The 21,335-nt window shown below is 31.6% G+C and overlaps 2 protein-coding genes across 10 annotated transcripts in view; one reads left to right on the forward strand and one right to left on the reverse strand.

The window, feature by feature from the left end:
* The window catches only part of LOC138938969 (nicotinic acetylcholine receptor alpha7 subunit), a 170,381-nt gene that overhangs the window by 25,973 nt on the left and 123,073 nt on the right, over positions 1-21,335 (reverse strand). For all 4 annotated transcript variants that reach the window (XM_070306393.1, XM_070306391.1, XM_070306394.1 and 1 more), the window contains one exon: positions 13,440-13,549. In XM_070306393.1, the coding sequence (XP_070162494.1) occupies positions 13,440-13,549 (110 nt within the window). The remainder of the gene's footprint in view (positions 1-13,439; positions 13,550-21,335) is intronic.
* Zir (dedicator of cytokinesis) overlaps positions 1-21,335 on the forward strand; it is a 169,258-nt gene that overhangs the window by 4,281 nt on the left and 143,642 nt on the right. The window lies entirely within an intron of this gene.

The following is a 21,335-nucleotide window of genomic DNA, read 5'->3' on the forward strand; positions in this document are numbered from 1 at the left end:
GTGGATTTTGTGAGAAAAGGAGGGAATGAGAGGTAACAGTTGCATTCGGAATTGCATATTGGCGAATCGGACTTTCGGGTACGAGTTGCCGCCAATATATTGTCGACCATTCTGGAAGCGCGATCTGTTCTCTCAATATGTAATTACTAGTAAATCAAACGGCCTGACCAAATTGATTTAGATTCCAATAACCAGTGACCAAAATGACTAAAATCGGCATAGATAGTCGGCCGCATCTCGTTCGACAAAAGATGCGTTTATTGATGATAGTAGAATTGCGAAAATCTTTTTGTATAATTGATTGTTCGTTGCAGAAGTTTGTTTTAAAGCGTTCGCTATTAGTGGATATGCTAATGTAATACAATATGATGTACTACGATATGTTACCGTATATCTTGGCTTTTTTAATATTTTTATACGTTTTATATTAATTTTTCATACGCATTATAAATATCAGAGGAACTTCTGCCAACATTGCAAATTAGCGTAAAGAACAAACAGAGAACATGCTTTATGGAATAAGAAACTGCTATGACACATTAGCATATATCATAAATATGTTAATCCAGTATAATATGCATAGAAGCATATTTATTAAAGTCTTGTTACTCAATATCATAATTAATTTTGCACTTCTGCAATTTAATTTCATAAATAATTAGCAGTTACGTTAAATTTTAGTTAGACTTGTTTAAATTATAAAATTTCACAGAGATGGTGTATAAAAATTAAATGTGCTGAATGCTAACTATTAGCGATATTATCTCTATATTGTTGTTTAGCCAGATCAAGCTTTGTAGAAAAGAGAAACTAGAGACGCGCCTCGCATTAATTGCTCGAAATGCAACTATTACGTTTGAGCAAATTGATATGGTTGTAATAGTCGACTGTCATAGAACAACTGCAACATCACCCTTCCTTTGCGAATAGATAACCGCACTTGGGCGGGTTAGATAATTGAAATATCATGAAAGACGTCGGTATGCTCGTTGGTTTAATCGCGAGTCTTGGTAATGCAGCATTGTGGACAGTCTCGTTGAAGCATTCTCATTGACGCTGAACAAAGATATTTGCTTGGTAGAGCATAAACGAATAATTGAAATTGAAAGAAACCGACTATTAGCATTAAATTTATTCAAACTTTATTAATTTTTTAATTAATAATTTTATGATATTAAACTAATTACTTTTTTAATAAACAATCATATAAATGAAAATAATTAAAATTAAATGGTAACAAGATAAACAAAGATATTTCGTAATACAAAATTTTCGAACATTAATTGCATAATATTTAATCTATCTTTATTTCTCGAAGATTAATTTTTATTTTTTTTTCATCCATTTAGAATTGCAATTATCACAGATACAGGGAAATTAAGGAAAATATATAAAATATTCTGTTTGTAAGAGAATCTAATAAATTTTTTTTTGCGTCACGTTATTATCTTTGCTCTCTTTTTTATTCGTCAAATAGCAGTAGAATTTTACGAATTTCTATAACCCACTCAATTCTAAAGTCTTAGATGAACTTTCAACTTAATTAAGAAACTTTTAGATTGAATAATGGTGTGATATTCATTAAGGGACAGAATAAGGGAAAGTGTTAATCCTGCAAATCCATGGAATCCATGTATAATGAAGTCTATTAATTTTCTAGTTCTAGGAACTGATAAAAAGTGTCCATATCTTGTTTTTTCATATAGATATTTAAATGTTACGTATATTTTTTTGATTATATATTCTTTTTAATTTGGTATTATCAGGAGATACATTAAAGATACTAAAATATTAGATATAATAAAAATATTTTAAGATCAGTACTAAAATTGTGCTATTACTCTTATGAGTTAGATTTCTCGATGGATATAAAATTGTTTTCTTCTTTTTTTTTTTTTTAATGTCTATAATGAATGCGAGAATATCGATGCGATTATGCTAAAGTTATAATGGGAAACTGTTTTCAAAAGTAAATATAAAAAAAGACTAGATTAAAAAAATAAAAAACGATACTTTTAATTTACTTTTATAAAAGGAATATTTATGATCAATTCCCATTTAATTTTATTTTTATAATTTATTTTATAAAAAGTTAACAAATCTTTACAAAGGATATCCACGCATGTATCATTATCGCTTTATAATTTCGTCTCGAACTCCGCATGTTGAGCATGGCGGAATCCGTGATCGCATTCATTTTCGGCAAACTGCCTTCTACGAATGCTACAAGAGACAATAATTTCGGTCACTTCGATAATTAATCTCTAATACGGGCCACTCAATCGGGCCAATTCGGCGAATTTACGCGCACATTACCCGCAACCGAAATGCGACCGCATTCCTGTGTTCATTGAACGAAATGTCGTAAAAGCTTAGGCATATCGAATTGACATTCATTATGTATGGAAGAACACGGCATGAGCGATTTAGGATACAAAGGGTGCGCAGAGAGGAAAAGCCTGGCGGGGCAAAAGAATAGCGGGTGAGGGACGATTGACGGACTGGTTACAGGATCGCTATAGTGTTTAATCTGCTTTGGCTTGAATATCAAAATACGCGATAGCTAATACATATTGCCTTTGGCGCCACTCCAAGTCGCCTATGCAGTCGAATTCCCTGTCTCCTCTCCCGGCCTCGTTCGCAACCATCCTTCTGACCCCTCGTACACATCCGTTCTACCAAACTCTTCATTATATGTGTGCCCTACTATACTAATCCCGTTGCCATCCCTTTGTGGCCAATGTAAACTCATTTTGTCATGCATTAAGCGCCGTGAAATGTCGCTCCCTTCTTCTCCTCTTATACAATTTCTCACTATCTATCGATATGCCTATATCTCCATTCCTTTATCTCCATCATCTCTCGTTTTTCCGTCTCAAACGATATTTATGCCATATTAATCGGATATCTCCTTTATATGCGCATGAATCCTCCTTTCCTTCTCCGAGCAACTATCCCTCTACACTCTACACCCTTCTCTCGTTAACGTGTCCTGTGACGGTGACCTGAAATTGCGGACAACATCGCGTTTGCCTGCTACCAATCTCGGCGGTCGCTTGTGTGGCGGTGAATCTTGGCGCGGGTCATTGATGATCGACTCATGTACGTGTATATGGATCGGTGCGGTGGTTTATTAAATTTAGTGCAACTAGCTGCAATACCAATATTGAGTTTCTATTAGTATCTTCATGCCATTACGTTATTAAAATGAATCTGGGATTCGGAAATAACGAAAGAAATGAATACAAGCAGTCTTTCGGAAAAGAAAGCTAAATTATTTGAATTTTCAGAATCGTACATCCAATTGCGAATTTCATATATTTATTTCTTATTACGAATATAAATAAAATTTATATATATTAAACAGAGAGATTTATATTCATAATAAAAAAAATTATTTATTTATAATAATTATATACTATTATTTTCAAAAATGTAACATAACGTAACACAATATATGGTATATGTATAGCAATAACGGCGAGTCAATATTTCTTGTGCACATTCGCATGCGTACATACCTTTTGCGTGATATTATCACAATCTAGGGAAGGATAATTTCGATAACTCGACCATTAACATCTAATTGAAAGGATGCGAATTGGCGGAAAGCAGAAAATTGCGCAAACGAGAAGAGATTCGATTACCGGCGATCCCAGTATCGTATCGAAACGAACGAATTGCGTTTAATATACTTAGGATCCATTTGTTCCACTGCTACGACTAGCGATCCGAATCAGTCTCATCACGGCTTATTCCCGTCAGGAAAATGGTCGAAAATTGCTTTTTCGCATGCACATTCATCCGACAAATGTCAGCCTGTATTCCGTTATCTCGCTTTTCTTTTCAACTATGTCGTAGAAAAAGTTTTTTTTATCGAATTATGTAAAACATCGCATACAATTAATTCAGCTTATGTTTATCGCAATAAAGAACAATTAAATGAATTATAATTTTACAGTTCTGTTTTCAAAATTATCCGTTTTGTGTATGAGTTGTAGATTGCGTGAATTTACGTTAATAATTTAAACTAATTTACTAAAAATAAATTAAAATAGTCTAATTTAATTGAAATATTGTAAATAAATTTATTCAAAATCAATTAAATTATCAAAGAATATTACAAAAATGTTTCTTTCTTTTTTGCTAAAATATATATATTGTATATGTATGTATGCGAACAGTCGATCATTGCAGGAATAGACGATCGGTTGCACGAGCATCATAAAATTTTTATAAAAGGCCCTGTTTTCTCTCTCGTCTTCGCGTATTCTAGGATATATCGTAATCTGAAGGCTGAAAGGAATAAACATTTTTCTTGGTATTTTTGAACAGACTATTTTTTTATTGTCAGCCAGCAGAATAAGTCTGTTCCCACTCGACAAGGTTCCGGTAAGTGCACTAAGAAACAGACGTTCTATCGCGGTCAACATTCAGTCCCCAGGATCGTCCTTTGACGACTTTTGCTTCTAGAATGTAATATATTGCTGCATTATTTCAGAATTTTAAGATTATCGCGGATGAGTTAATGTAGCGAATGTGAAACGTGTCAAAAAAATTATTTCAAGATAAGCAATCTTTTTCAGTTACAATTGATAACTTAGTTCCATTGTCTTATAATTAGTTACATACTTCAAGAAATTAAGATAAAAATTTACTAATAATTTTATGTGCTGTATTATATATATATATATATATATACATACATATATTCTTTCTGTGTACATGTTCTATATATTTAATTTTTCAAATTATTCTCGATATTGTACGATTAAATTATATATGAATGAATTCTGTTTTGAATTATAAATGAATTTTAAAAGATATAATGAGAAGTCCTAGAGAGAAACAAATCAAATGAGTAAACATTTTAATTTATAATTTTTTGTCAAATAAATTGATCTACATAGTTTTTCACTTTTTGCTATGAATTAAAATTGACTGCAAATTTAAAAAAATATTTTTATTAAAAATACATATTATTGGTTCCGAAATATGCTGTATTATTAATTTAATAAAAATAAAAAAATTACAATTAAATAATTTGAATAATTAAAAATTTTTTTCGACTTTAATTTAAAAAAATAATCTATACAATAAAATTTGTAATACGCGTTCTATTTAATCAATTTTCAAAGTCAATAATCTGCCAGCTCTTAATTTCTCCTTCACGCCATGTAATTTTTCCAAGTCTTAACAAATCCAACACGACACCCTGTTAATGCTTGTAGACATAAAAGCGAGTAGATGGAAAATGCGCGGATGAATGTGTGGAACGAAAATTATTTAGCCAAGTGCGCGTGTAAATCATCGATTGATAGTATCGTAGCCAATGAATTATCTTGGAGGATTTTGTACATCCGAGATAATTCCTCGATATATTGTTTGACAATGAACGTGCGCGTTTTCAATCTCTTTTCAACGTTACAACGTCGTCTAAAGTGTTCCCAATCCGCTCGTAATATCATGCCATATCATTATCAATTTTTGCAATTTTTCTTTAACAGAATTGTCGCCGCGAGCATTGCGTTCTCTCTCACAGATAACACGAATAATGATCTACATTTGCACGTGAACTTACGGGATACGACGAATGATGCTTCGTGAGTTTGCGTGTCCCGAAGTTATCGACGTAGCACGGAAACGAGAGAGTATGCGTTTGCCTGAAATATTAATTCACGACGATCGCATAGGAAGTAATGTGTCTACTAAACTATTCGCCTTTCCTTTGATCCCGGGTAGAAGTATTAAAGTACGGTTGTATTCGCGCGAAACGTTAGATATTCATGATGCTGGGGATCGCGATTAATCTTTGAATATAAAGCGGCAATAAATTGTCGCTTTTAAAATGCGAAACGCACTGTCCTGTGAGCCTATAAAATTATTTGAATAACGTTAGTCGTTATGACAAACTGTAAAGTCTTCCGCGATATTTAACGCTAACGTAACGCAAAAATACATTTGTTCGCGCAAAAATAATATCTTAGGAAAAGCCGATTTCGCAATTGCTGTAACATATTTAAATTCATTTTTAAAAATACATTTTTTTTTTAGCTTTGATTATCGCAAAAATTATCGAAATACGAATCTAATAAATTTCGCATTTCTGAAATTGCAAAGAGAATCGGATTTATTCGGAATATATGAATTTTTCTGGAATATAGGAATCTCAAAAATTCTTTATTTATATGATTTTCCTTTCATAATTATATATTCATGTTTTTTTTTCTCTGAATAGAATTGTCCACTAATTTAAACTACATATATATATATAACAATATTATAATCTAAATAGTAGGAAAAAATTAATCTTATTTTTTTAATGTTGAATGCGTAAAATGTTCAAAGTGACATGGCAGTTTTTCCAGAGCGAACAGCGTCGGATTCTTTTGTGTCGGGCAACACTTGGAATGTTGCATTTATTTAAAAACGTGAACAACGTCTTGCAAAATGTTGTTTGCAAAAATAACTTAATTTTCATACGTTGCTCGAGCGTAGCTTGCAGTGTGCAAACCGATACGCTTCGATTTGCGTTTATGCATCACTGCAAAATCTATGTTTTCGTTATCCGCAGGATTAACTCATTGTCGTACAATGTTTTACGATTTACTGTTTCATGCATATTGTTTTTATTTTGTGGATTGTGGATTAACGTGACATTATGATATAGCATTCATATCAATATTTTATTCACATCATATATTTATATATTTATATATAAAATTAATTGTCTTATCATTTTACAATTAATTTTTTTATAAATATTTTATTTACGCAGTTTTGATTTGCAAGTAAGATAAAATTAAAAAATATTAAAAGAACATCATATAAACTTAACTCTCACCATTTATAAAAAATTTGTGTTATATTTTATATATTTATTATTGACAGCTAAGATCTTATTCCCTATGATTTTATCGCGATAAATTTTGAACAGCAATAAACGCGTCACGAATATCATATTTTGCGTCGTCGAATGAATATACTTTTGACATCCCGATAGACATTCCCGAAGAATAAACGCGCGCATTTATCACAATTGATATGCAACCGAGTGATTCGTTATATTTTTCTACACAGAACCTTGCCTGTTTTGTTGGAAATTCACCTAGTTCGTTGTTCTCACGTTTATGGCAATTTTCCGAAAAAAAAAAATCATCAGTCGCGCGCGCGTTCTCGCTCAGACCATTCGCCGCGAAATGAATTTTTGCCGCAATCCTTCATCGTGCACAAGTGATTCATGAAAAATTGCCGGTTTGATGGATTGACGGACGAGTAAGTAAGCGTAATATCAAACAACGGTCCACTCTTCTTCTTAGCGACAGCCTGTAAAAGGAACCGCAAAAGCATCGAAAGCTGTCACTGCAGACAGATTGTTCTTACTTTAAGTAATATCGAGATAACTGACGGTTAAAATGACATAAGAATTAGGGCTGTTTTCTTACACAGTGTAGAGGTATCTTTTTCATCAATGTTAAGAAGAGTAATTCTTAAAGTATTTGTTTAATTTTCTGATTTACATATTTTTGGACGGTAAATTATTGTAATAATAATTTTCTAAAATATATATTTTACAATATATTGCTATAATATTAAAATTCGTACAATGTAGTTACACTGCTGTATAATTTAGATTTTGCAAGTTTCCGTACTATTAATAGCGATATTATTACGTGTTAAGTTTTTGCAAATAAATTCGTGGTTTAACTTGAAGTAAGCTCGAGGTAAGCTTAAAGTAAAGTAAAATTTCATTTCGCGATAATTACTGCTGGTCCTTTTTATGAACGATACTTGATGAAAGGATAACGTGTGACACGGGATTCATTGGGATCATCGTCAACAAGCTAAACGGAATATAGGATCGGAAATGCGAAGTAGTCTAAAAGCGTCAAAAGGATGAATAATCGAAGCGTATAGCGTGAACTGAATGCGAAAAGATGCGATTGTGCACAGTTTTGGATGCACCATCTGTGGAATATACTCGATGTCCCGCAGATAAGAAATCAAGAAATTTTCTGTTTTAAAATTTAACTGCCGGCTGCGGAGATATTCGAACTCTTTAAAATATTTAAATAAGAAATTTAGATTGTCTCTCTTTTTTTCTCTTCTCTTTGATATCGTCTGTCATGAGGATAAAGGCTATAGTTTTCAAAAAGATCGAATAAAAACACAATAATTGATGATATAGTCGGATAAAAATTTAAAAACCGAAAATTTGATTTGCTTTACTATAATTGTGATTTATCTTACACGCGTTAATAGATTCTTAAATCGCGTTAAATTGATTGATATGTCGATTATCATGAAGAGCTGATAGATATTTTTATCATTGGATCGGTCTTACATCGTGCGATTAATCCGACAAAAACGAAAGTCGGGCAATCAAAGTCGCAAATTGACGGACAAAGTTCTTGCTCGACGAGCGCGTAGAGATCGTACCGTTAAACGTTTTACTTCGCCGGCAAGTTTGCCAGCCATTCGTTTCTACTAATGCATCGCAAGGCGAAGTTCTAATTCGACAAATACGACGACGATCGCGACGGACACCCGATGCATTACCTACTTAAAGACAATGGTGTGGCCGCAAGCGTTTTCCGACAATGTATTATCCCGTCGGGGACGGGGATACTTTCCCTGATTCTCTTTAAATGGTAGCGGTGGCTTTGTTTTTAATGCGCGTGACCCAGTTGGCCCAGCGCTCCACTTTATCCATTGCACGTTGCATCTACCTCCAATAGTTTAAAACGAATTTACGCGATGTATTCGTGATGATCATCCTGGATGAATCATTCGAAGGGAATGCGTCTCGTTTTGCTTACATTATTACGTTACATCGGGTATTAAATTATCGCATTACAGTTAGCGACGTGGTTATAAGTTAATAAGAGAAAATGCGAGAAATATATAACGAACGTTCAATATACATATAAACAAACTTAGCATTCAATTAGAGCTTTCGCGTAAATTACCCTTCGAAATGCGACAATGCTACTGGTGAGGACTGTTTACTAATTAGCGATACCTCAGACGTTCGAAATATAGCAGCAAGTTCACATCATGCGAAAGACCATATGATCTAATATTGACATTTTTTCATAGTTCAATAATTTATTTGGTAAATTATTTTATTACATCTTTTAGAAGTAAAATTTACTTTTAAATTACTCAACGCGATGTGCGGTATCGATATTAGTGTCGAAAAAAAAAAAGAATACACGATTATTATACACGTCTCTTTCTTCCGTTGAATTAAACTCCGTTTTTCAGCTAATTTGAAATGATATATAGTATGCCGAACTTATCGCACGTTTTCTTCGGAGTCATAGATGTTAGAAGCGAGACCAAGAAAAATGGTGATTTGCCTATGTATGGAACACCTTATATGCGGAATATGCACGATAAAATTGCCTCGGCGGTATGCACGTGGAAATCTGGATGAAAAGTGGAACACGGGAGAATTGCGCCGTGACGGAGCGACAAAGCAGTTAAGTGATCGATCAGTCCTTAGGCGTGTGCACCATCTTTGCGATTGACCCCCCGTGAAGCCCCCCTTTCAAGCCGCTGTTGTATGTATATTACGTGGTGTCCGTGCTACATAATAACGTCGGATGCATCGCATAAAAGCGCCGTCGACGCGACGGAGACCGATTATGACTACGGGTGCATGCCCGACAAAACACACGCTGCTGCGGTGTGTGTATAAAAAGAGTTCACATACTCGACTTCGTTCATTGCAACTGAGGATGCATCATGCGCTCATATCATATCAAACTCATGTGGTTTCGGTAAAAATTAGGTCACTGCAAATAATGAAATTTTATATACTCTGTAGTTTTTAATTTTAAATTTTAACAAAAATTGCATCGTGTGATTAAAATTGTGTACAAAATATCTAATATTGACAATTAAAAGATATAAAAAAGTAACTGTGTCCAATTAAAAAAGAATTTTTTATTAAAACAACATTTTTTTTTTTCTACACAATCAAACAACTGTGCAGAATCTAAAATCGAAAGAAAGTGTGCACGAATTATAGAATATTCTTTAGTATAGTTATGCTAAAATATTTTCGTTAATAACATTTTTAAAATGCGACGATTAATGTGAATTTACAACGAACAAAAAAAAAAGGATAGTGTCGAGCCGTTTGCAATTTAAAATTTAAACGAACAAAATAGAGAATAGTAAACTAACAGTACAATATAGTGAAATGATTATATTTTGTACTTTCTCCATTTATTTTTTGTCGAGCCAAGTTTTTTAATGGAAGTTTTCATTATCTCTGTCAGTGAACGCAAAGAGCGAAAATTAAATAGTGGAAATTCTGCGTGTGAATTTCATTCGGCGTGTAAATAATTCATAGCGAGCAAATTCGCACTGTGAGAAAACATGCCGAGGCTCGCTCTAAAATAATTCAACGACATTGTTTTATCGATCAATTTGCATCTCACTTCGAGCGTAAGCCGTCTTTGTAACTGACCCGACGACCTGCAGTACATATTATGGCCGCACGTTGACGTTAGTGTGGCACATAAACGCAACTATGTGATAGACGTTGTATACGATGGTGCGTTTATAAACTTTCTCACGCATGCACGCATACAATGCACGCCGCTCTCGCGAATAGATTGCATACAAAATAATGAAAAACGGTACAACGATCATGATAACGTTATCATGTGACTAACTCTTCACGCTTAACTAATTAACGTACACCGTGACGATACGTTTATTGAAAAATAAATATAAAATAGTGATGCGCACACATATACTCTCTTTCTTCTCTCTTTTTGTCTTTATCATAAACTTAAAAAAGATTTTTTTTGGTTTTTGTTTTAAAATGCAATGACATTTATATAATTGTATCGCGATAATTTGTTAAAAAAAAAGTAAGTACGTTTTTGATTAAAAAATATTACTTCTATTAATGCAAAATTGTTAATTTTATTTTACGTATATCGTATAAGTTTTTTCTATACTTCTAACTTATTAGAGATTACATTTTCTGTAAACAAAATTTTTTAAATCACGATAAAATTACTAGTATGTGTACTGAAACGAATAAATATTCATAAAATTAGCAGAATATTACAAGTCTCATAAAAATAAATGTATCATCTTTCCCATACTGTAATACTATTACACGAGATAAGTATTAATATGTATTTTATGTTACTAGAACAACACAGACGCGCGCTTTTATTTATGGATATCTTTCAATTTCTTTAACTTTTCTTTACTAACTTTAAATTTTTCTTTCGCAAATTGTCAGACTGTCAAAATTCTCATGATTTGCAAATAACACGAATGAAGCAAGTCACAGCGCACAAGCGAGACAATTAATCAACGTCGCGGAAAAGAGACCTCAACACTTTGATATATTCGAGTTCGAAGTTTCATGCTTTTTTATAAAAGGAAAGTTTAACAGAACAAAAATTAAATTATGACTTTGTATGAAATCGCTCAAGTTGTATGTTCGGGAAGGATATGATGATACTTTATTTTCGTCTTTTTTCTCACAATAATTGCATTATATTTTAAACTTCATATCGTGGTGTGTGTTTTAAAGAGGTCTGCTTTTTTAAATAAATTACCATAAATTGATTAATCGATTAACTTATCGTACAATCGGGGCTGTGTATTACTGTTTCGCGCCAAGCCTGCAGTTTAGCATTATATTATGTGGTTACAACTGTGCAAGGACAACTATGTGAAACATGCTTATAATCGATACGTGCAATTTCGGCATATTAGCGGTGTAAAGCATATATATACAATATATATATATATATATATATATATATATATATATATATATATATATATAGAGAGAGAGAGAGAGAGAGAGAGAGAGAGAGAATTTCGCTGGTCAATGATCACCGACACTATATTTCATTAAAAATTCCACGAAAAATACATAAAACAGATCGTCACTATTGCCATTATGTAGTTGGATGCATTTTAATATTCGCGAATGATATCGATAAAATATTATTGCAGAGAGGAGATCACGATAATTATTGTAATTACGTAGTGAGTTTAATGTCATGAAGATACTTTATATGTTTAACTATAAAGTTGAATTATATAACTTAAAAATATTCTGTTCATTATTGGAATCTTTCTTTGGTTATTAAAATCTCGTTATTATATTATTTTACATATGTGTAATTTTATTAATTTTATTAATTATACACATAAATGCTTCATTTGTATATATTTTCCGTTTTTTTTTTAATTATTTATTTGTTTTAATAATTCTTTTATTTTATTTTTATTTACAAGTTTCTTGATTTCCTGTATAACATTTTTTTGCTATACAGAAAACTTGTACATACTTATGTATTACAATAGTAGCGAAATAAATATTTATATATATATATATAGGTCAAACGATATGTTTCAATAATTTTACATAACACATCACGCATATTGGAATTTTGCTGGATGCAATTTAATCTCATTCAACTGGCATATTTTTTTGATTGGAAAAATTCTGGGAAATGCAAAATATTCAATTATCGATTTCCAGAGTATTACGTATATAAAATTTGTATGATGGAATTTATGGTTGGACCTGGTCCAGGAGTTCAAGGAGAATTTTTCTAATCAAAAAAATATGCGAGTTGAATGAGATTAAATTGCATCCAGCAAAATTCCAATATGCGTGATGTGTTATGTAAAATTATTGAAACATATCGTTTGGCCTTTCGTGTAGCAAGTATATTTTTTCCAGGCAATTTTAAAATATTACGATGTTAAATGGAATCTAACTCAGCAATAATCAAACTCAATATTTTCATGAGTAAGCGAGACCATTTTAGATTCTATAATGCACAGTTGGAAAGCAAATGACTCGTAGATATAAAATGATATTTTTCAATTTTTATGGGTGACATTTACTAGGTGATCGAAGGAATTTTTTTGCTGTCGCGGAAGCACTTCGAAAACTTGAATAACAGCAAAGTTGATTCTTGTATATAACCTTTCTTTATACAATATTTGATATTTCACATGATGTAAACGCAAGATATCATGAATATAAATATGATGGTATACACATAAGAATGTCACCATAAATTATTATAATTCTGTAGAGAACATTATTGATACAGTTTCATGTAATATTTAATTGAGAATTAGAAACATATGATAATTGGATATAATTGCGCAATATTTCTGAGTCTTTGATTTCCGATTTTTGATTTTGATATTTGCAAATATATATAAACTGTCACTTTTTATATTTTAAAGTAATATTTTGTCATAAGAATTTTTCAGAATGTAAAATGAACTTGTAGATGTTACATTCAAATAGTACCAATTTTTATTTTAAAAATATGTCAGTTGCTATTTCAAAAATACATTATTTGAAATGCAGAGCAATATAAAAAAGATGCACGCGTGTATGAATAGGAAAATATAGTTTTTTACATTACCTGTTATACATAAGAACATCGGGTTTCCATAGCCGATGCGGCGGGATTCTAAGGTCTCGTACACCTCCGTAGTCCGAGACATTCCATCTCATATTCACGTCGTTCCATTCCTGTAATTGAACGAAAATTATGCACAACTATACGCAAATAGGAAATTACAATGGTTAGCGAAAAATAAATACCAAAAAAAAAAAAACGACATCTTAATATTCAAATCAAGCGAATAAATACGAACAAGCATAAAAATCCATTAATTATTAATCTCTTATATATTTTTAAAATAATTTTTTTATAAACTTTTATATAAAATAATTTTTTGTAAAATTATCAATTCAATCATTCTAATTTACTAACATAGTTTGTGAACGCTCGTTTGTTTGCTTGGTTTAGATTCGGTTTTACAAAAAAAGATGCAAAAATTTTAGAAAATGACAACGAGAAATATATTTCATAAGATATATTGTATGTGTATAAATGTTATAGTTAACAGCTGTCTATAAGAAATATCCTTTTATCGATTAGGTTAACAATTTGATTAAAGCATTTTTGAGCAAAATTAATGTTTCACATAATCAATGGGGAACACGGATTTAATATATCGCAATCACGTTCAATTCAGTCACAGCGTTCTTTTCAAAGTGATGTTGACATTATCGATTTTTCAAGCGGCAAGTGCTGACCTTTGCTTTTTCGCAAATATTTTAAACTACATCGTCAAGTAAACAATACAGCATTTCAATTTAATTCTCGTTCGGGGAATTTACGAACGTGCAATTTTGCGAGGAAAGTCTTGTCCTTTTGCTTCTGTAATAAACAAAGCGCACCTTTGGGAAGCCATATTACGAGTCCGTAGTTCGTGTGCAAACAAATTCAATAAATTACTTCTAGTATCTTTCGCCATTTATTTGATTTCTTTGAGTCCGTAATTTTGTATATTTTTAATAAAGTTGTGTTGGCTTTTGTTACAAAAGAGAAAAAGAATAAATTAGTAAAATTAACGTTGAAAGCTTCTAACGCAATCTTTTATCATTACCTTTTATGATAGTAAAGTCTAATATCCGCCAATAATTTTTCGCGACATAAATTTTAGTTAGAATTTTAGCAGTTTAATACTACATACAATATTAGTCTATCAAAGTATACTTTTGAAATTTTATGCAAAAGACTATCATAGCAGAGATAGTGCATTTAGTTGGACACTGAGTATTACGGTGCTACGTGCCCGCTAATACTTTCCCCGTACTTTTCAAGAACATTTTCCAAACCTTCCCTGCAAGTTTTCATGACTCTTCCGAAGCGATTTAGAAACTTGGAAATATTTGTGGTTCGGGAACTCTTCGCTTTGGATTTGTAGTCCTTTCTTTCCTTGGCAGAGCAAAAATGAAATAGACAGAATCGATCCGGCCAATGTAATGTATAACAAATCGCTGCGCGATGTATTTTTGACCGGATTTTGTCATATATATTCGTGATTCGAATTATATTAAATATAGTTTCTCCCTCTCATACCAAATAGATAAGATCTTACGGATTGATAATTATGATCATAATGAGAAAAATATGTAAGAGATCACATTAAGAAAAATATAGGAAAAAGTTTTTTTAAGATTTCCCAGAAGATTTTCCAACAAAATTGTTGAAATGTTTTTGATAACAAGCTTAAATTTTAATCTCTAGCAAGCTCAAATTCCGTCGCCTCGACTGTCGTATTCGTGTCGATTAGTCACTGAACCTGATTGATTAGCTGCTGATGGAGTGCGCTGCGAGATAATTAACAATGGCGCGCGTTATTCAGCTCTGCACGGCGGTTTGTGGAGCCGCCATGCGTAGGCAATTATTGTTGTATAATCATCTTGCACGTAGGCAGAAAGCTGATGCTATTAATTGCAGCCATAGTTCAACCGTTGATACAGAAAAATCTTTTAGATTGCTTTCATATATAAGAAACTTTTTTTCTTAATATATTCCATTAATTGATTAATCTGACATATTTATATATAATTTGTATGTAGTAATATCTCGCATACTTTTAGCTCATGTTGTAATTTGTCAGCTTTATATAACAACTGATGTTTAAAATAAATTAAATATGTATGTATTGTATATTGTATTGTATATATTTCAAAAATTTTTCCATAAGAAAAATTATTTAGTATTTTTAATCTTTATTTGTTTGCCCGAAAACTCTTTAGAGTTTTAATTTTCGTTGAGCGAAAATTCTGTTCACATCGTATCCATGAAAAGCTTGTCCGTCATTATCGTTCTCTTGTCTCAGTATACTCTTATTTTTTGCGGGAAGGAAAAACTAATTGAGTCATCGGATATAGTTATTGAAGGTAAATCCTTCTTTTGCAAAAAGCCATTTTGTCGATCGCACGACAAAGCTTGTTGGTATTTTCTCAGGGTGAAAAGCGATTCGACCCTGCCTCGGTTGCGTCTTTTTACACGCGTTATCGCTTCCTTATCGTTCCGTTCTATGAAAAGCGAGATTCTCGAACGCGAGCAATGATCCATCTGTCTTCCACAGAGAAGACAAATACCGGCAATCTCGTTTTGCACGCTCGCTTTACGAACACTACTGAAAAATACCTCTCGGTGATGCACGAGCCGATGAACCGGATGTAAAAGTAACCGGATATATAGGATAAAAATCACAGGATCGGAATGGAATTCCGTTGCGAAGTGCAATTTTGCGAATCACGCGGATTCCGAGCAGAACGGCTTTCGAGATGAATGCCATTTACAAGTCGCGTCTTTAGAAACGCGACCTATTTTCTAAGACGGTATTTTTATGGATAAAGAGAGTTCTCTGATTTATTTTTTTGTAGATAAAAATGTTTATACCATCGCTACATATCCGTAATTTATTTGCTTGTCATTATATATATCTTAATTTTTTTTTTTAATTTTATTGTATTATGTTTTAATCTCTCGATTCTTTCGATATAATTATGAGAGAAAGATAATTTTACGCAATAATGTTGAGTAGCTCTAATTGTTTTGTAAGAGAACTGATCGTTTGTGGCCGATTTGTAGTCGAGCCGTTAAACCGCGTTTTCTAAAACAGGAGTAGCTCTGTAAAAGATGAACGTAAAACGGCGTGACGACGGTAACGATGGAAAACCATAAAACTTAACGGCATCGCAAGCACGTGTTTTTATCTTGCTATTTCAGTGTTTATGCTATTACACGACAATCGGCAAGTATGGAGGAAGCAGTAGAGCGGATAGAATTGTTATATATTAAGTTAAAAAAATTAGGCAAAGAAGCAGAGAAATACGAGAAACGCAATAATTTTCATAAAGTATCTTTTTTCCAAACTTTTTGAGGTTTAGAAAACTTTTCTAATTAAATGCAATATCATATATAATATTAGTTTATCGCTTTTAAAAACATGATTTATGTTTAAAAAAAGTAATAGTTATATATATTTACAAAAGTAGCAATTTTATATCTAATTTGAATGCTCTCTAATATATATATATATATATATATATAATAATTAAATAATATTTATATTTGAAAAAATGAGATAATTATAAAATATATAGCGCTTTATGTAAAATACAATTTATGTTCCATTAAAGTCAAAAGAAAGAATATATCCATCAAGCGTTTCTCTATACGATAATTATGCATCCAGCGAAAAGTGGAAACTCTCGTGTAGTTCGGTGATTTGCATGTCTAATCTAGTCTTAGTTAGCATAACTTCATGGAGAAAACGTGGCCTAATATTCCTGCACGTACTATAATTCCTGCAACTGTATGATGTGGGATATTCATAAACTTGAAATATATATCCGTCATATTATCTTTGGTATAATTTGTAAGTTCTATGTCGCAATTGGAGAATTCATTACTTATCTCCTTGCTGTTACCTAAATTTTGTTAAAATTTTATTGAACGTTTTCAACATTACTTTCATTATTATTGTGAATTTAAAAGAAACTTTGCAAATTTAAAATAAAAACAAATTTAAAAAATCAACTATAAATATATTTTTCTTTTTCCACATAATTATAAATAATATTATACCCTTATAACAACATAGAAATTATATTTGCCAATTTTATTTTGCCAATAACTTACGAGTTAGAGTATGCCGTTATTATTTATATGTTTGTAAATAATTTATTTATCATTACGATCAGAAAACAACATTAAAATATGGCGATTGTATATTTATACGTGTACAGGCTGTATATCACAACATATTTCATTCATACAAATTTTTTTTTTTTTTTTTTTTTTTTCACGGATTATATTATATCGGAGCGACTTTTGTCCTTACTCAGGAAACGTAAACATATAAATACGTTTTATGAGTTTAAAAGAAATGCCTTTTATAAGTTCACATCCATTACCAGTCCATTTGTTCGAGACAGCCACTCTGTCTTAAAAGGAGCGTTCCAGCAGGCGATGCTGTCAAAAATCAAATATAAAATACTAACGGCCATTCTTTCTATAACGACAATTACGTATCTGGAGGATACGTGTATGCCGCCATCCACGGAATGAAACACAGCGAGATATTTTACTGGAAGATCGAGACAAATGAGGAAGCTTAATCGAATCGCCAGCCAATCGCGAATTCCTTCCTCTAGGAATCCACGCTTTTTTCTTAGCCGAACGATTTTCACGAAATGAAGAACTAGGATGACGAGGGGACGAGGCATTCACGTTTTAAACTCGCAAATCGGGAATTCGAATAATTTTGATTACCATCGCTGCTCAGATTCCCGGAATCTCGATCGCCATTTTATCGCATAAAATCAGGAACTGAATAAGGGGATGGGATACTTTGGCGGTTGTCACGAGAAGGCCGATCTATGGCGCCACATCGTCGGGGATCTCCCTTTCCGCTCCCGGTTTCCCCTCGACAAAGTTGTCGATTAAAGTAACGAACGATCGACCGAAAAAGTAATAAACTTTTTCGTGAGACCGAATTATTCAATGAAACGTAAACCCCACAAATTAAGATCGAGAGGAAGGAGAAGAAGAAGTTGCATTGAATATCGTCCTTTTTTTACAATCACTATTCGTACTGAAATTTCTAGTCACTTCTTTTTACAACAAATGTTCAGTAAAGCTATCATATTCCGTGACTTGTCAAATTTTAAAATTTGATGTTATCTTAAAAATTATATCGATTAAAATTTACAACTTTGTGAAACTCTAAGTAAACTTTTATTTTAACTGCTTTTTTGCTTTAAAAATATTAACACAAATTTTTGCAAACAAAAACCGACATGTAGAGCACACATAAAGTCTATTTTTTGTTAGTTTAAAAAAAATCTTATAAAATATATAGAGAGAGAAAGAAATAATTAAATATTTTATTAATATTATAATATTATAAGGAATATTATTCGGTACTGCTTTTATTAATGAGAAATATTAAATGTTTGTGTAGATTATTGGGAAAATACAATTCTAATAGTGCTTGAAACTGCAAGTCTCATTTCGTTTACGAATTACATCACTTTCGCAAGATGTTAATAGAGTTAATGACCGCATTGCTATCCGATTAGAAACCTCTTAAAGTATCTACGTGCATTGTAAACCAAATCACGACAATCTATGTTTTAGTTACTAACATATATTTATACAGCAGAAATAAATTTCGGGAAGATAACGAAATACTTTCCAGTAAATCACAAAATTGCTATAAAAGATATATTTAATACGAAATGTGTGTAAATAAAAAACATTGTCAAAAAGTACAAATAAATGACAAAGAGAAAGAATGCATTCTCACTTTTTTACATATCATATGTCATACGTGTTAGAAATTAAAATAAATTAGTGCTATATAAAGAGAAAATTAATATTTAATATTAAACAATTACAACAAAATGATTTTGTTTTATAATTGACTTTAAATTCAGCAAAAAATAATCGATTTTTGATATAACTAAAATTGAGACTCCATTTACTTTAATATTATTAATACAATTTTGAAGAATGCCTAATATTATTGGCAGAATTTTAATTAAATTATTTGCGATAACAAAATAATTATAAAATGCAATTTAACAAATATTATTTCATTAAATTAAACTAATGTCGCTTTCGGATATTTCGCTTTGTTATTAAAAGGAAAACGGATCGTCGGATTTGCAACTAATAGTAAGTCTTCATTCTCTTCATGAAAGACGCAATTACAGCGTCTTCTGAAGCTTATACAAAAAGTGAACAGCAAAGGATGATGGAAGAGAACGCTAGGTTACGATACGATGTTGTCGCGATGCATAAACTACACTATATATATGGTGTGTGTTCGCGCATCGTAACACTTTTATCAAAAAGATTGCAACAAGCTGTTGTTGCGTTGTAGCTGACAGCGTTTTAGATCGGTAGCGAAATAAGGCAGTACAACGTATCTCGAGAAGATGCATTAATAGTAAGAGCTTGAGAAAAGGAGCTCTTTGAAGAAATGCAGTGCCGGTTTATTCTTTGCGGAAGTTCCATTTCAGCTCTTTATATATTTTTTTAATTTGCTTGTTTTGCACTCAGCCATATACTTCATATACATTATAAACCAGAATGTAGAGAACGTAGAAAACATACTGTTGATGTTGTATCCAACACACTTCTAATAAATTAGAAATTATGTATATAGTACAATATACAATATTTAAATATATTTTCCGTGCGGAAGGTATATTTATATATATTATATATCTAATTATCATCGAACACACACACACACACACACACACACACACACATACATAAATAGCTTGATACTCGAAATTATAACTTAGATTTGATCTAGAAAGAGTTATGCCCCGAGGACGGGAATATAAGAGGGCCGTTTTTGTGTCATATTTTCGCCACCAGTTGATAGTTATACCCAATGACAATTTACCACAACACGACCATTTCGGCACGAGTTGTCCCCAGGGAGATGGAGACTCTTTTATCCGATGTCCTATCTACTCATCGAGATCCCCCTCGGACGTGGATTTAATTTAACGAGACGCTGAAATTCAAGCCGCGCTTGACAAACGAAGCGCCAAGTTCACTCTTCCCTCGAGCACATAACTTCTTGTCGTACCGTAGTGCGACCTCAATTATCTTTCTAATGTTATTTCAATTCTATCTTCTAAGAGAAAGAGGAAGAATGGAGTATATCGCATATTACGAGATCTGACAATGATCGGGATATATATGCTTCACTGATTAAGTTACATCCAGAAATAGAGTAGCGAGTAGTACTAAAATAGTACAAGTGTATTACCATAAGATCTGATAAAGAAAATTTAATGTATATTTTTCAAGTCATAAAAAGTTAAAAAAATGTATATCAAATATTATATAGTAAAAAATTAAATTACTTTTACAAATTATATTAATTTAGAAAATTTAGGTATTATTTCTTCTTTTTCATTATTTTTATATTTCATTATAATAGATATATAAACCATATATATTCACATTTATATAATTATTGTTCTTAACATTTTACTTAATAGAATTTATTCACAAAAATAATACAAATATATTTTCTGTATTTCATATCTTTCTATAAACATGTAATTAAAATAGTTGCACCTCAAAATTTTACTCAATTTTTGTATCAAAATATAATTATAAGTGAAAAATATATTTGAAAATATATTTAGAAAAAAAATCAAACATAAAAACATAAAAATTGATATTTAATAAAAATATTATTAAAAGCAATATAGCAAAATATTGATTTTCAGATATGAGAGAGATATAAAAAGCAGAAAATACATATTTCAAAAATATGCAATGAGACGCAAATAACGGTGAGGTGGGCCAGAACAGAAAAAAAATATAGTCATACTATACATATATATTACACGACAAACACATAAGCGAGATTTTCTTTTTTTCTCGTTAACTCATAACTTGTGCAGACATTTT

Source organism: Polyergus mexicanus, unplaced genomic scaffold, assembly GCF_030449975.1.
Source record: "Polyergus mexicanus isolate NDT 795.1 unplaced genomic scaffold, iyPolMexi1.0 SCAF_13, whole genome shotgun sequence".
Classification (NCBI taxonomy): Eukaryota; Metazoa; Arthropoda; class Insecta; order Hymenoptera; family Formicidae; genus Polyergus; species Polyergus mexicanus.